At 61.9% G+C, this 16,649-nt stretch overlaps 1 protein-coding gene and 1 long non-coding RNA gene across 12 annotated transcripts in view; one reads left to right on the top strand and one right to left on the bottom strand.

Annotated features, from left to right (window-relative positions):
• Positions 1–622: 622 nt before the first annotated feature.
• LOC123587798 lies at positions 623–2,959 on the bottom strand. The gene is made up of 3 exons (XR_006707528.1): positions 2,801–2,959; positions 1,395–1,435; positions 623–1,010 (listed from the first exon to the last, which is right to left on the bottom strand). It is a non-coding gene; the product is annotated as an uncharacterized LOC123587798 (long non-coding RNA).
• Positions 2,960–12,731: 9,772 nt separating this feature from the next.
• Positions 12,732–16,649, top strand: part of FBRSL1 (fibrosin like 1) — a 79,319-nt gene continuing 75,401 nt past the window's right edge. For 5 of the 11 annotated variants that reach the window (XR_006707520.1, XM_045457790.1, XM_045457788.1 and 2 more), the window contains exon 1: positions 12,742–13,145. Coding sequence is in view for 10 of the 11 variants with exons in the window: in XM_045457790.1 (XP_045313746.1) it covers positions 12,867–13,145 (279 nt within the window). In the remaining variant the exon portion in view is untranslated. Of the gene's footprint in view, positions 13,146–16,649 lie in introns of all 11 variants that reach the window. The other 6 variants (XM_045457797.1, XM_045457794.1, XM_045457796.1 and 3 more) reach the window with 6 other exon arrangements.

The following is a 16,649-nucleotide window of genomic DNA, read 5'->3' as shown; positions in this document are numbered from 1 at the left end:
TCTGCCCGTGCCCACCCCCCACCCCCCCGGAAAAGCTTTTGTCACGGGTGTGAGCCAGATGTCACATTTCCTCAGGTCTGTGCAGACATCGGGTCCCCCCCAGGCCGCAGGGACACCCTGCTTCTGCTTCGTCTGGATCCCGAGCACGTGGCAAGGGCCTCTGAGGGGCTGAGGGCCCCGTCACACGCGGGTCTGGCCTTGACTCAGATCACACAGGGCGCTGGACTGTCCACCCACACCTTCCACGCGTGCCATACCCTCCCCACATACTATCCACTCATGCTCTCTACACGCCTCACCTCACACAGTCCATTCCCTCAGCTCCCAACACCATGCCCTGCGCTTCAGAGCTCTGCCCCTACGGTCCAGCCTGATCCCACCATGCACCCATCCCCCAGCGGCCACCCTGCATGGAGCCACACAGAACTCGCTCTACAAGCCCCTCCGCGAGCCGACCGATGTCCCTCTCTGGCCACAGCGCCCCCCCCCCAGAGCACCCCAGCACCGCCCACAGCCCCCGGAGGGGCCCGGGGCAGCGGGCCTGCCGTCTGTCGTCCCAAGGCCGTCGTGGATGGAGAGCGATTGGAGTTTTCGGGTGAGTAACATCGGTTCGTAAATTTTATCAAATTTTCGGGGCTGGCTGTTTGCACACCGCCGTTCCCAGGGCGGGGGCGGGGTGGGGGTGGGGGGACGGGACAGAGCACACCATCGTTCCCCCCGGGGGTAGGGGTGGAAGACAGAGCACAACGCTGCTGGGGGTGGGGGGCAGACAATCTGTCCAAGGCGGTTACAAGGGCGGTAACTGAACACCCCAGGGGCTAGACCCAGACCCAGAGAACAGCCTCCAAGGACAGGTCCAGCCTCCCCGAGGGCTCAGGACAGGCGCAGGCCACTCGCCTGTACTTGTCCTGGAACTTCTGTCTGGACGTCCCAGCCTCCAGCCTCACCGTCCTGCTCGGCCCCAGAACCGACGAGCTGAGGCGGGGGGGGCCCCTGCCCTGGTGGCAGTGCTGGCAGGACAGAGGCAGAAGGTGTTTGTTCCCTGGACCGGCCGCAGCCCCCTCCCCGCGTCCTTCCCTCCCTGCTCCCGTGTCTCTGCTCCAGCGTCCACGGCCCTGTCCCTCGTGTGCCGGCCCCAGGGTGGCGCCACCCTGGGGCCCCCGGCACCCCAAACACACCTGTATCCGTTTCAAGCGTATCAACAACATCTCTTGGAAAAAATTTTTGGTGGTCAGCCTAGAGTTTGCCACGTGCCTTTACAACGAATCCGGGCCCACTGCCAGTAACCTGTAGGGGTCCCACCGGCAGTGCCACACCTTCGTCAACCGTCAGGAGTCCCTCCCTGCCCCCGGCCCGTGACCCGGTGTCGCTCACGCACCCACAGCTGCACTCACCCGGGTCGGTGCTCCCGGCTCCGTCCCGAGGAGACCGAGATCTGTTGGATCAATCAGGAAGAAGGGAGGACTCGGTTTGGTTTGCTTCTCCCCAGCACGCCTCCTCTCTTAGACCTGAGTCCCTGACTTCAGTCGTCTCCGGGCGCCCACATCTTCCTGCCTGTCCTCAAGGCGCCCAGTGGAGGAGCCCGACGACGCTTCCATCGCCACACCTGGCCGTGTCCCTCACCCTAGGGCGTGGGCGTGATTCTTCGTGTTCTACAGATGAGGAGCCCAACACCCAGACCGCTAGTGTTTGAGGTCATCCACCCGCAAAACGTCAGGCCTGACCTCAGCCGTGCTCGGCCGCCCGGGAGAACCTAGGTGTCCGCGAGGAACGAGCTTCAGCCTGTCCCAGCCCTGCCCGGCCCTCCGTGGAGTCACCGTGGACGCGCCCCCGGCCTGGCGCCCGCTGTCCTCTCCGGGACGTGGGGTGTGGCCTCCTCCGAGAGGCTCATAAAGTGACTGCTGAACCGAGTGGTCTGCTGGTGCAGCCGTTGCCGTGGAAAAGCTTGGGGCGCGGGGGGGCTGTCTGGCAGCCTGACCCCCCTGCGGCCAGGCCGGGCTGCTGGCCCAGCCCCCAGGGCGTGTGTGCGGCAGGGAACCCGCTCCGGCCAGGAGCCTCCCCTGGGAGGGGCAGACGGGGCTCCGTCCCTGCGTTTGTTGGGGGCACCGTAGCCTCTTTGTGGGGGACAGGGGCTCTTTCTGCCTGCTGCCTCCCTCCCGCATTTGCTAAAGGCCCCTCAGCCTGCTTTGAGGAGCACCCCCACCCCCCCGTAAGTACAGTCTCAGGGGCCCTAACCTCACCATGGCCAAAGCCAGGTCTGGTAAGTCAGTGGGGGCCTGTGTCTCTCCCATTCGTGACCTGGACAAGCCAGCAATGCCCCCGGGTCAGTGCAAACAATCAGGAAGGAACAGCTGAGCACAGAGCCAGGGAGATCTGGACATGTTGGCCCGGGCTGGCCTCTGGATTAAGCCATACCTGAAGCCAGCCTCCCTGACATTCCCATTTGCCTGTGCTAGCTAACATAGTTCCGTTTTCACTCACATCTGATGGGCTTGGGTTTTTTACCGAGTCCTCACTAATGCCCTTTGGCTCCAAAAAGATCCGTGCAGGTGAGCTGTATCCTGGATCCACGCCCCGCGCGCCCCCCCCCCTCCGCCGCCCTATGAGACCCTGAATAAGTCCCCCCCTGGGGGCCTTGGTCTCCTTTGCCAGGGGGACTGATGCCGCAACGCCCCTACTCTGAGTGTTCTCCACTTCCGGGCTGTCAGGACCTCGAAAGTCCTTCCTTGTGACGCCAGCCTCTCTTCACCTTAGAAAAGTGTCAGGACGCACAGATGACCAAGGAGGGCTGAACACCTACCTGTTTAGCAGAAGTCTGAGCCCCCGGCCCCGCCGGGGCGAGAACGGCGCCGTCTCCGTACGTAACCCGCCGGCAAGTTCTTCGTGGTGACCACCCTCACGCTCCGTCTTGGCCCCGCTGTCTGCCCCGGAATTCACTCCTCGCCTCGTCCTGACCCTGCCGTGGCGTTTCCCGGGCTGGCTTCTGCCTGGGCCCAGCCTGTGGGAGTCTCATGTGGGAGACGGTCTGGGAGCCTGGCTAGGGGCTCTCCCACACCCCAGCACTACCTCCTCTGGCGCGGGCGTCCGGAGGGGGGGCTCAAGGGACGGGGAAGGGGCTGCTCCATATCCAGTTTGCCCTGTTGGAGGAAAATTCTACCACCGCCCCCAACTGCCTTATGTGAGCCAAGTCCTCCGGTCCCCACATCACGTGACATCAAGAGAAGGGATACTCTAGAGTAGGTGAGCCTGAAGCCACCTTCACCTTACGGATCCCCCAGCAAGGGCTCGTCCTAGCTCTCATGTTTCCAACGTGCTCCTCTGACTCTCCCCGGGCGGTACAGCACGGTTACTTGACATCTGGGCTGGAGGCCCGTGTGGAGGAGGAATCAAGTTATTCGAACTCATTTGCTCCAGTTTCTTCATTTAGAAAACGAGGATTAAAAAAAATTGATGTAATCGGGCTGTTGTGACAAACGTCTAGATAGAAAGATGGTACCTTCGCACTTGATAAACACTGAAAACTGCTAACTCTTACTGTTATCATCATCATCTCCCTATCAGTGTTTGATCCAGGATGGGCACGTAGCCCAAGTCAGTCCAATCAGAGGGAACCCTGGGATTTTAGTAGGACTGTCTCGCTGGAGTCACTGCCCTCAGAGAGTGTGATCCTGGAGCTTCGGGTGAGGGCCGTGTTGCCGCCCCAGGTGTGAGCCCGGCTAAGAACAGGGCCGACACAGAGGACAGTGGGACGGATGGAGGCGGGCGGGGTCCTGCTGGCACCATTTGAACCCCTGGGTCAGGCTGGGTTTACGCTCTACGGCCACATGAATCAAGTCTCTCCCTGTTACCTAAGCTGGTCGAGTTGGGTTTATGTCCTTCCCAACAGGAAGGGCCCTATGCAATTGCCACGAGCCTCTACAGAGGGCAGGTAAGACTGGGAAAGCTGAGCCAGGCAAGGTCTGAAGAGTGAGGTAAAGGGCGGGGGGGGGGGGGCTGGCACCGGGTGGTCACGCGGTGGCCAGGCTCCTGAGCGGGGCCAGCATTGCGCCCGCGCTGGTGGTGCTCTGCACAGCTCCGGGCATGCCGAGCACTTAGGCTCCAGCCTGTATCCGGAGTGACGATCCTCAGCCTGAATCTCTAAAGGTCATCTCGGAGCAGGCTAAGTCATGGTTTGGGGAACTCTCTGGAAATACCTGAGGCCTGGAGAGTAATCTGAACAGGCAGGTAAGGGATCCAGCACCACAGACGCCTGTGCAGATGGACAGGAGACAGGCAGGCCAGGCACACGGCGGGGGAAGGGAAGAGGGAGGGGTGGGGACTGCGGCTGAGGAAGGTCCCATCTGCCCGCGGGTGTTCAAGCACCTTGGCGAGCGACCCCCTCCTACCAAACAGGCGAGCCTGCGGCGGAAATCAGATCAGGTTCGGAAGCTTTGAAACGGAGACTCTGTGTCGCAGGCGGGGACGGTGTCTGGTGTCTCCCACAGAGGTACCAGCGCAGAGGGGGTGCTCAGGGGGAACGCTGACCTGAACCACCCTGAAACTCAGACCTTGCCTGATCTCCGAGGGCCCAGAAAACAGAGCCTCCGAGTGTGAGTCTGGCAATTTACAAAGACAGGAGCAGCAGCCGGGGTGCATCGGGGCCGTCCACACACCAGCACCGTGACCCGCTGCTGCAGAGGTAGCCGCTGGCCCCCCAGTTCCCGGCTTCCTCTCGTATCTGGGGGGCTCCGGTGGCTGCTCTGTCACGTGTCACCTCGGGGACCAGGCATCGCACATCGGGGGGCTCCCTCTGGGCTCCCTTTCACAGCTGGGGCCGTGGCAGACGCTCCATGTGCCCAGACCCCTGAATCACCGCGTGGAGCAGAGCCCCATCGCCTCCCCACCCCCCGCCCCCGCCAGGCGAGGGGTACACTGTTACCCAGGCAACCAGAGCAGGTGGCCTCGGCGTAGCCCGGCCCCTCGCAGCTGCATTAGGTGAGCCACGAAGCAGGAAACAGCCAGCAAGGAGCACTGACGCCGGCAGCCCGAGGTGCCCTCACACCCACGTCCCTCACCCACGCCGAGGCTGGGCGTCTGGGAAAAAAAGAGCTGGCAAATACAAATGCTGTCCTGCCGGACCTCAGAAGCCCCACCGAGCTCAGGAAGCATTTGCCGGATAAACAAAGAAACAAAAGCCAGCCTGGTGCCTGACAGCTGCAGGTGCCCACTCCCTGGGGCCACTGCCCGCCAGAGCAGCAGCCCTGCCTGAGGGCGGTCAGGGGCCTGGGGAGGAGCATCACGCCTCGAGGCACAGGAACTAGAAAACCCGGGCCCCCCCCCCCCCCCGGGCCCTGTGGCTTGCAGGGGCTTCTGACGGGTGACAGGGCCGTCTCAGACAGCACTCTGCTGTGCTTGTGGCGGAAAACTCAACATCAACTGGCCTGAACGAAAAGGGAATATATTGAATCGTGTGTCTGTAAAGTCCATGGGACGTGCTGGCCTCGGGCACAGCGGGATCCAGAAGTTAAAAGCGTCTTCAGGACGTATTTCCCTCCGTCTCCTTGCTCAGCTGTGCTCCGTGTGGGATCCCTTCCGGAGTAGGCACTCCTCCCCTCGCGATGGCAACGTGGCAGCCAGAAGCCCCCGCTGACACCCACCTGCCTCCAAACCCTGACGGAAAGAGTGATCGTCCCTTCCGAGGATGGCCACCCACGCCTGGACCCATCACTGGGGACAAGGAAATGGGATTTTTCCTTTGGCAAAACACCTGGAGCCACGGATGGAATTAACACCCCCCTGATTTCACCAAATGGGTATAGGAGGGAGTGACGCCAGGGGAAAATGAGGGTGCTGTTACCAAATCAGCATGACGGGGCAGTGCGCCCTGTCCCCAAACGGCCATACACACCCTGCTCCCCTGCTCCCCTAGCCCCATGTGTTCCCTAAGAGGCAGAAACCCCTTGGCCACAGGAAAGATGGCCGTCTTCCTTTGGCCTTATGACGAATCACACTCGGTTTAAGGCAGACCTAGTAAAGTCCTCCCCCACCCCGCCCCTTGCCAGATTTTCATTTTCCCAGCCCCCTTTACAACAATTAATGTCCACGAGACTACGTTCTGATCCATGAGAACTCCTGGGACTGGCACCCAGTTTGCTTTCCTCTCTGCGTAGGCCTTTGGAGTGCGGACATGATGACTGGTGCTGCAGCAGCCATGTTGTATCCGTAAAGCAGCAAGTAAGAAAAGCAAAGCCAGTGCCGGGAGCAGTGTTCTGTTTCTTGCTTGTTGCATGGGTAACATGCAACACTTTTCTGGCAGGAGACTATGAAGAATTGCTATTAAGAATCAGTTAACACCACGACCTACCAACTAAAAGTCTCGTAAAGGTTAAAAGAGTTAACATAAGGAAGTGTTTGGAATCATATCTGATAATAATAAGTTCCCAGCAACTGATAGCCGTCAGTATCATCAGCGTCATTATTGTCACACGGCCACACGGCCCCACAGTCCCGCCCAGCTACCGTCCACGTCATGTTCTCCCTCACGGTCACACTCCCTGGAAGAGGGGTTTGTGCTTCCTCGCTCACTTCCACAAAGTCAAAGGTGGCTTTGTCACCTCTGCCCTGCGGAAACTGAAAGATGAAAGGAATCGGTAACTTGGAGGGCAATGATCTGCCAAGTACTTGCCTCGGCCAATCGCAGGGCCTGGGGGGCCAGGTCTGCCTCTCTTGAGATCGCCACTCCCTCCCCGGCACAACATAGATGTTCTGAAAGCCACCCATGGCTTGCTTGTCCCCATAGCCTAGGCTGGCAGAACAGAAACGTTTGGGTCCCCGAGGGGTGGGCTCAGCACAGTCTATGCCCAAAGGCACCCGGCCACCTTGGAGGAGCGACGCAAGGTCTTTCCCCACATGGCTGCCTGGCCCCTCCATGCCTCACCCCCACCTGCACCTGTCAGCAAGCCCACAAAAGTGCTGAGTAACAAGCACCCCAGGATCCTGGCAGCTTTGGACAACCCGTGTCTATGGTTCATATTTCTGAAGGTGGGCTGTGCCCATTCATGTCAACTGGACTCACTCCAGGGTGAGGCCTGGGCACCGTGACCACAGCATTAGTCCCTGGTGTCTGGGACCGGCGGGCCAGCCTGGTCACACCCTCCTCAAGGCCGTGGCAGAGGCACAGGACAACAGGCAGGAACACAGGGTCTCTCAAGTCTGGGCTCAGAGTGGGCACACAGCTGCTTCTATCCCTGCCACGGACCAAGGCAAGGCGTGGCCAGGCCCAGGTGGGGGCGCCAGGCAGGTACAGGCCTGCGGTCATCTCCCGTGGCCACAGACTGGGTGGCTTAGAACGAGAGACACCTGCTCTGTCACGGTTCTGGAGCTGGAGGTCCTAGATCAAGGTGTCAGCCAGGCCGGGCTCCCTCTGAAGGGTCTGAAAAAACTGTCACCATTGACCTTGAACTTGGCAGGCTGACGCCACGGCAGCCCTCACCTCCCCAGGCAAAGCCAGTCTCCTGAGCCGGTCCTACTTATGGCCCCGGCATACTCTGAAGCACCACTGTGGACTCAGCCAGTCGACTTCCACGGTCAGAGCCCGGTGAGCCCAGGGCGTCTGTCCCTCTCCTGCCTCTCACAGGCCCAGCCTGCTGTCAGCACCACTCAGACCACGCAGGCCGGGACCGCCCTGCCCTGCAAACACCCCCTGCAGACACTGCTTCCTCCCAGGAACCTCTCTCTCCTGGCCCAGGCAGGGCAAGGCCGGCTGGAAAGCACCGTCCAAGGACGGCCAGAGAGCCGCGATGACCGCTCAAAGCACACTTTGCTTACGGCCCCCGCTGTGCGCTGGCACCGAGTCGGGCCCAAGGCTGCTCTTCTGGAACAGACGCGCTCACAGAGGAGAGCAGGAGAGGGCACTCAGGCTGGAGAGGCCTCGGGGGTACCGTCTGTGGGACTGGGTTCCTGGCCTGCTATGACAGAGGGACCAGGCGGTGGGGACAGGAGGCTGGGCGTGGGCCTGTCTCCAGGGTGGCCGGCAGCCGCGGTGAAAATACTCCAGACAAACCCAAGCCGCCTCCACCCACATGACACACTACCCCGCAGAGCCCTCACCTCATGGGGATCGAGAGGTGGCAGGAGGTGGACGGGAGCCCTCTGGCTGCAGGCCTGGAGCTGCCCTGGCCAGCTTGGGGGCAGGGCACCGTGGATCCCGGCTCCGTGTGCGACTGGGGCAAACCTGGGTGCCTTGCAGGCCCTCTGGGGTGAATCGGCCCTGCTTTCACTTCTGCCTGCCAGGACATGCCGGTGGTGTCTCACGCGGGGCTCCCTGCTCAGCAGGAAGCCAGCCACTGGCCTCCGGGAGGGAATGCCAGGGAATGCGGTGTCAGGACCAGTGAAGGAGGGTGTGGATGGGGAGGGGGAGGGGCAGGATGTGGGGAGCCCCCAGGGCAGGAGCAGCCTCAGAAACTGACCACAGAGCAGGTCCTGAGGAGCAGGAATTAGGGGAAGGGGAGCATTTGGGATGGGTGCACCCCAAAGTTCAGTCTCTTGAATACAGGGCTCAAGACAGATTGGGATTCCAGGAACAGGCTGTGACAAATGGGAAAATAGTCCCCAAATGTTTACTTCCTCTGTCACAGAGCCACACCCATTCCCTGCCACGTGACTCTGCATTACCAGCCCCCCACCGCCCCCCCCTCAGTGGCAGGCACGGGCTTCCGACCGACCGACCGTGTGGGACGGTCTCGGCCACCTGACTTGCTTGGCATCGTATATGAACAGACAAGATGCCAGGCTTAGAGAAGAGGCTTTCAGGGTATCTGTGTGGTTTGCTTGGCCCTGCGGGTTTGGCAAAGAGAATGACCCACGTAGCTCATCTCTTGCCACGTGGGTCCCAGAGAGAGAGAGAGAGAGACAGGGAGCGAGAGGAGAGAGACCCTTGGGGGTCTGAACCCGACCCACGGCCTGGAGCAGAGCCCCTCAGGTCAACCTACAGCCCTGGGAGCAAGAAAAACATGTCGATGTTTTCAAGTCCTAGGGCTTTCTGAGCAGTGTGTGTTCTAAGCTTTTCTCACAGGAGCTGTTGTATCTGCCCACCCCTGGCTAGGGGACGGCTAGGGGACAGAGGGGAATGGCTAGGGGACGAGGGGCATCTCAATGAGCTAACCCCCCCCCCCCCCAACCAAGACTGCAGCCACAGAAATGGTCTCAAATACACTGACGTGCCATGACCTGAAGGAGGTGGGACGCATACCGGGAAGGCTCTGCAGGGTGGACCAAACCTCTGGTTCACAGATGCGGCACCAGGGGCCAGCCTGTTAGCCAGAACACGTTTTCCAGCTGTCACCCTGCAAGCAAAAAGCATGTCTGAACCCCAAAGGAGCAGCTGGCTCTGGTGATTTATAGGGCCTGAATCGGATCTGTGAGAGCAAATTGAATTTTGAATACAATTTCATGTCAATTAACTTTGCTCCCAGCCTTACAGAGGAGCAGTGACTCTGAAGCCAAACCCAACCGCGAAGATTGATGGGGCTGACGCGGCCGGGCTGTCCTGGAAGGAGCTACTTGTCGGCAATGCCTCCCAGAGCTCTGCTGGGGAGGGCGCAGTGCCACGTGCAGTGACCAGGTGAGGGCTGGGCTTCGGGGCTGCAGTGCTGGGCCAGCGCTCCTAGGGCAGAGGGGGTGGAGGGGTGGAGGGGGGGTGGCGGTGGAGACAGCGTTCCTGCCTGTGGGGAGGGGAGGACCCCTCTGCCTTTATTGCACTGGGAAGGACGGTCCTTAGGGATGCAACGAAGGGACAGCAGGGACCTGGGCTGGCAGTAGGGCAGAAGCCAAGCCCCAGGGGCCTGGGAGGGAGCCAGTGAGATGCCCAGAACTAGGGCAGAAAGAAGATGCAGGCTATCACGGTCATCGAGAGCCTGGCCCTGGTGGGGATGGCCTGGGGGAGGTGGGGGCACGGGGTGAGTTCCAGGATCCCGTCCTCAGGGACGCTGGTGGCTTCACATGAACAAGGGGCGGCACTCATGTGCAAGCCCTACTATGTGCCAGGTGCTGCGGTGGTGCGGAAACCTGTGTTTCCCCAAGTGTGCTCCCCAGACCTGCCCACTGCAGATTCTCAAGCCCCACGTGGGACCGGATGACCCTGGAACTCCGGGGCCCAGAGATGTATGCCCATGAGTCTCCCAGGCCCATGTGGTTGACAGCTTCAGAGCAGGGGAGCTCTCTGAACCCGCAGACAACCCGCTGCAGGGAGCAGGGTCATCACCGCTCGCCCTGTTCAGAGCAGGGACCCCAGGCCAGAGGAGTGAGATTGTTTACCCAGTCTGCTTCTAGGCCTGCCCTGCCCAGCGCAGCCTCATTCTAGGAGGGTGGGGAAGGGGAGACGGGAGGGGTCCCATAGAAAGCGCCAGGCTGGGTGTAGGTGGGTCTCTGTTTTCTCCAGAGCAGGCATGGAGCCCTTGGAACAGGCCATGGACCCAAAGGCCTGTATCCAAATGAAATCCTAAAGCGCTATCCTGGGACACCCTCCCACACCCACATTTTCTGGTCTTCTGTCTTCGGGGAGAACTAAGGAAGAAGAAACAGGTTCCATTTCTGTCTTCCTGATGAGGTTCTTACAAATCACTAGGGATGATGCTGATGGAATTCAGAGTTTTCATAACAAAACCCGGAATGCGAAGAAGGGAAGGGGAGCCCTGCCCCCACCCTAGGAAGGTTAGGAGGGGGGAGGGGAGGGGCCGGGGTGGATTGGAGGCTGGCAGTTCAGGGGCCTGAGAGTCCTGACCCTGCACCCAGAGTATGTGGGGCTGCCTTCCCAACTGCCCCCAGGGACAGCCTGGCCAACAGGGCCCCCAGACCACACACCTCCCTGCCCCTCCCCCCCCATGTCGGGATCATACAGACCGAAAGCCCAAGCTCCTGTAGGGGAGGACAGTAGAACATCCCTCCAGCCTTGCCCAGGGCAGTGCTACCTCATCAAGCAAAGGGGCACCTTCCAGAGCTCATCCATTGTGTTTCCTTCACTCTCCACGCACACCAGCAACTGCTTCCCCGCCTCAGTGCCTTTGCAGAGGCTGTGCTCTCTGCAGGGAAACGCGGTTCCCCAGTTCTGTGCACGGCCAGTCAGCTCCTTCCCATCTTGCAGGTCTCAGCTCAGATCCTCACTCGGAGGCCTTCTGGGACCACCCAATACTCACTTCCTATGACAGCTCCCTATTCAGTTTTCTTCATGTTATCATTAGATATTATCTTATTTGGCTCGGTGCTCATGTTCCCTCCCACTTCTGAAAGGGCCATCTGTCTCCTCCGTCACAGCATCACAGACGGTGCTGGTGCCTGGACTGGACGTAGTACATTTGGTAAATATGTGCTGAATGAATTAATGAGCTTACGATCGAAGAAAACGGACGGCCTCTCCCCACCTGCGTGTCCCTCCTTACCCCAGGCGGTCTCTTGTTGGGGAAAGAGGAAGCTCACCGTTCTACGTAGCTTTCAACCCTTCAGCCGTCCCTTCCCCTCAGTTCCTGCTCCGCTGTAGCACTCAACCCCTGCGGCCCAAACTGCTATCTCTATGCAAACCAGGCAGCCCTGTGGCATCAGTGAGGCAGTCTCTACAGGTACATTCTGGGTTCCTCTGGCCTTGGGAGAGCCGCCTTACTGTAAAGTCTGAGCAGCCTGACCTAGAACCGCAACAGGAAGTCAGGGCTCCACCTGGGCGGGGAGCACTGGAGGCTACCTGGAGCGGAGAGCCTGCAGGAGACCCCCAGGGAGAGGGGCAGGGGGCACACGGAGAGACGGCTTAGACTGGGGGACGGAGTTGTGGAAGGCTGGGAAACGTGCACTGGGCCTTCACACACTCGCTCTCTGGGCCGCGGCGGTCCGTTCCCCTTCCACGCACATCCCTACACACGTGGGCAGGACTTCTAGGGTCTGCGAGAACTCCTCCAGTAATACCCCACCCCCGCCCCCATATCAGCAGTGGCATTGATGATGCCCTCCCCATCGGGAGCGGGGACTAAGAAGCCCCACGCCTCGCACCCCACCACAGCCCCCAGCCCGGGTGTGACGGTGAGCTTGCCCCATCGGCCCACGTGTCTGGTTTGGCTGGAGAGGCCCCACTTTTCCGGCATGAGACCCAGCCTGGAAAGGCGCAGAGACCCCCTGGACCCGGCACCTCCCACGTGAAGACGCGCCAGTCCAGGTGCAGGCATAGGGGCGGGAAGAGGCGGGGCCTCCCAGCTCCCTCCCTGAGAGGCGGAGCCTGAAAGGGAGGGGCGGGGCCTCGGGCGAAGGGGGCGGGGCGGGGCCGGCCTGGGCGGGGCGGACGGCGCCTGGGGCGGAGCCTTGGCGCCGTAGGGCCCGCGGCGCGCCGAGGGGTGGCGGGGCCGGGGCGCGGTCGGGGCGGGGCCTGGGCGGGGCCGGCTCTGGGCTCCGCCGGAGCGCCCACTTCCTCTGGCGCTGGCTGCCGGGCGGAAGTACGTCAGTTGTTATCTGCTCCAGGCTCCGCCGCCGCTGCCGCTGCCGCCGCCGCCGCCGCCGCCTCAGCCTCACGAGCCACGGCGCCTCAGCTCGGGACCCGCCCCGCCCGCGCTCCGCCCGCCGCCGTCGCCGCCCGCCGCGCATGAGGCGCGCCCCCGGGGCCGCGGCCGAGGGCCGCTGAGCGCCGGCCGCCCCGCCGATGCGCGCGGCCGCCCGCGCCGGGGCTCCCAGGCCGCGCCGGGCCCGGGGCTGAGGAACCCCGCGCGGCATGCCCGGCCCGGCCCGCCGCCCGCCGCCGCCCAGGGCCCGAGCCCGCGCGGCCCGCACCGAGCCCGGCGGCGCCGCGTAGCGCAGCGGCAGCGGCAGCGGGAGCGCGGGAGCCCGACGGCGCGGCCGCAAGGTCACCGCGCACCATGGAGGCCAAGGTCCGCCAGAGCCGGCGCTCGCGCGCGCAGCGGGACCGCGGCCGGCGCCGGGAGGCGGCCCGCGACGCCCGTGACCAGAGCGCGTCGTCGGGCGACGAGACCGAGCCCGGGCCTGGCAAGGAGAACGCGGGCCTGCCCCGCGCGCCCCCGCCCCGCGCCGCCGCCGTGCGCCCCCCGCGCCGCCGCCGCCGCGAGTCCAGCTCGCAGGAGGAGGAGGTCATCGACGGCTTCGCCATCGCCAGCTTCAGCACGCTGGAGGCCTTGGAGGTAGGTGGGGCGGCGGGCGGGGCGCGCCTGGGGCGGCGGCACACCCACCCCGCGGGGCCGCCCGGGGCCCGCGCGCCTCGCAGGTGGCTTCGGGAGGGCCCGGCCGCCTGCGGTGGATGCAGCGGGTGTTCGTGTCTGGAGCTGCGAGCGAGAAGAGTGTCTAAATTACACTGTCCAAACCGAAGGCCGTCTGGTTGCACACTCGCCTGTTTTCAGCTGTTTCTTTTTCCAAAATCTCACTTCATCCGGCTCAGGACGTGCCGGGGAGGGGAGCGCTGCTGGCGGTGGTGAAGGCAGTCGTGGAATGGATACTTTGAGGTTCTTCCTGTTCCTTTCGTCCGCCTGGAGGTTTTTGTTTAGACGGAGGGGGAGGGGTAATATCTAAGACCTCCCTCCCGGTTGTGTCTTCACCGGCTGGTAAATAGGGTGGCAAAAAATATTGCTTGTATGGCCGAGTTATCCTCCGAGTTATTTGTTCAGCAAATACTGCCCTTCTTGCATGGACCCAGGTGAGTGGAGAAGGACATGAATGCTGACTGTCAGAGATCTGGCGAGTGGGGCGAGTGGGGCGAGTGGGGAGCCCCTGTCTCCTAGAGCGATGTAGGCGTGCTGGCCAGCCCCACACCCTGCAGGGGCCCCATGCAGCTCTTATTTGGGAAGGCCGGCATCTGCTGCGTTTGGGGTCCCAGAGATGGCTCAGTTCACAGCCCCCTTCCTTTTCCTGGGCCTTGGGGCCAGTGGCCAGGGATCCCCAGTCAGAGGCTGAGCTTTGGGAGAGGGGACAGGCCTACCTTGCAGGCCCCTTCAGCGCACCCTGTCCCTAAGGTCCTCCAGGTCTGTGGACAGTCTGAGTGTCAGAGGCTGGCCGCCAAGGAGAGGGTGGCCCAGGGACAGGTTTGCTGCTTTCTGTCTGGGCAGGTGGATGCACAAAGGCGGGGCATTTACACCCACCACGCAGCCCACCCACCCCTGCATCCCTAGGGGGCCTGATACCATTCCCGGATCAAGGGGTCCCCAGCTAAGACGCTTTTTGGGGGGGTGGCACATGCCACAGCTCCGAACTGAGAAGGGGTGGCCAAGTTGTGTCCTGTGGTTTCTGAGAGTGCTCACGCCAGCCACCTTCTGCACATGTACGTGCCCCGCCAGGTGGGGAACAAGCAAAACCCTAACTGGTCCCCAAGGCTCCGCAACCATCCAGTTGGCCTCTCCCACCCGACGTCCTCTCGAACCCTGTGAGGTTCTGCTGCCTCGGGGCCCCCGTTCCTGCTGTCCCCTCTGCCGAGGCCTTCAGGAGCCTTCATGTCTCAGCATAGATGTCACCTAGAGAGACACCCCCCCCCCCCCACCGACCTTCTGAAGGGGCATCCCTCCTTCCCCACCTCTGCCCTGTCGATCTCCCACTTTCCTTCCTTCAGTGGCCACTCTCTGTCTGAAGCCATCTGGTGATTTACCCGCTCTCCGTGTCGGCTCTCTCCCCACCAGAACTTGTAGGCTGGAAGAGAGCAGGCAGCACGTGTGTCTTGTGTGTCGTTCGTGAGTTCCCCTGCCCCGTGCGTGTTGCGGAGTGAAGGAGCGAGAGCAGACACCGCTGTTCAGGAAGGCTGCGCCAGAGGCCCCCCTGCACCCCGCTGACATAAGCCCGCCAGTTGCACGCGCTGCCCGCGGCGGCTTTGGCTGTACCTACCCCTCTGGCATCAGGAACGCTGGACGTGCAGCCGTGGGTTTGGGGGCTCAGACCAGTCCCAGTCAGGTCACGGAGGGCCTGAGCCTGCTTTCGGCTTGGCGTTCATACAGCCACGTCAGCAGGCCCCTTTTTCTGCCCTGCTGAGCCAGGGAGGGATCCGCCTGCCTTGGAAAGTACGGGGCTTCTGCACGAGTCACAACTTCTAGATGGGTTCTGTTGTTCGGGCTCTTTTCTTGCTAAAGCGTAGTGGTTTTCCCCAGAGTTCAGATAACTCATAAGCACATTGAGTGACTAGCACACAGCGAACACGTATCCGAGCGGACACCGTTCCGAGTCTGTCCCCGAACTCCATGGTACAGTTGGGGACACTGAGGCCCAGTGCCGTGAATGTCAAGCTGCCAACCCCCGGGGCACGAACGACCAAATGTCAGGTAGACCTGCCCAGGACGTTTGGGGAGTGCCAATGTCCAGGAGCCCTCCTTTCTTTTGTCCTGAGGGTGCGGCCTACCCTGCCCCCGCAAGCCCCAGCCAAGCCCCTGGCCCCACCCTTCCAGCCCCCCCCCCCCACACCCGCGTTTGCCCCTAAGGGAGGACGAGTCCTTGCCCCGTGTGGCTGAGGATCGTAAGCCACTTCTGTGAGACGCCGTGGCCACACGCGTGGGGCAGTAGTGTTGTTGGCTGAGGAGAGGGCTCCCGGGGTCGTCCCCACAGGAGTCCGGGGCTGGATGGCCGGAGCTCGGGGTCCGAGTCCAGGGTGTGTGCTCCTGAGCCCTCGTCCTTCGTCAACTTTCTGATTCTCTGTTTCAGAGGGTGGGAGCAGGAAGCAGGTGGTGGTGGGACAGGGGTCTTGTGGTTTGGTGGCGGGACAGAAGCTGTCTTTGCTCTCACCAGCCGGGAACATTGGGGACAGATAGATGTTTCCTGCCATCCTGGTTCCTGTGACATCTCTGTCTCCAGAGGTGATGGGAAGGCCCTTGGAGGACAGACAGGCCAGGGCAGAGTTGAAACGCTCTGCCTGGGTCTTCCTCCCTAATGCAAAAGGCAACCCTTAGGCCACAGGTCAGGTGGTACCAGCCCCTAGGTCCCCTGGGAGATTCACTTTGCAGACCTGCCGTGCGCCTGCCAGCACCTTCCTCGGGGTGCCTGTGCGCCGGGCCTTCCCTCCACACCCTGTCGGTGCCCAGCTCTTGAGAAAGCCGTGTACCGCTGGCACCCGGCGGAAACCACCCTTCTGGTTTGGCACCTGTGTAATTCTTTGTTAATGTGATTTCAGACAGCAAGACACTTGCCCCTGGTTCAAAGGTCGGTATCAGTGAAAGGGGTTGTCCTGAGAAAATTCTCAGCCCCGGCCTAGATGTCCGCAGTAACTATTCTCACCAACTCCTGGCCTTTCCAGAGCATGTTGTGTAGATGTACCCACACGGATGTGTACTCTTACATCCCTCCCTTCTTGCTAGACAGAAAGGGTTATTCACCACTCCTGCGTGTGTGTCTAAGAGGTACGCACCCGAGAGTAAAGATGAAAAGGAAAACACCCAAAGTTCTAGCCGTGGTTAACAGGTGACTTCCTTTCTCTAATTCTGTTTCCCCCACCGATCACTACGCCTTGTCTAGGTAACCCGACCAGCCGTACACAGCTGTGCTGAGAACCCTGCCCCGGCCTCCCTGTGGCCAGATCAGCAGATGAATGGCTGTGCGGGCAGGTGGTCCTGGCCTGGCTGCCCGGCTCCCAGTGCTGTCCAGGGGTGTGCTGTGCATTTCTGCCAGAAATAACCAAGTTCTCCCAGCCTTAGGATGCTGGGGCCACTGGCTTCGAGGCA

Source organism: Leopardus geoffroyi, chromosome D3, assembly GCF_018350155.1.
Source record: "Leopardus geoffroyi isolate Oge1 chromosome D3, O.geoffroyi_Oge1_pat1.0, whole genome shotgun sequence".
NCBI classification, from domain to species: domain Eukaryota; kingdom Metazoa; phylum Chordata; class Mammalia; order Carnivora; family Felidae; genus Leopardus; species Leopardus geoffroyi.
Note: the sequence above shows the minus strand (reverse complement) of the source record. Positions and strands in the feature narration are given on the sequence as shown.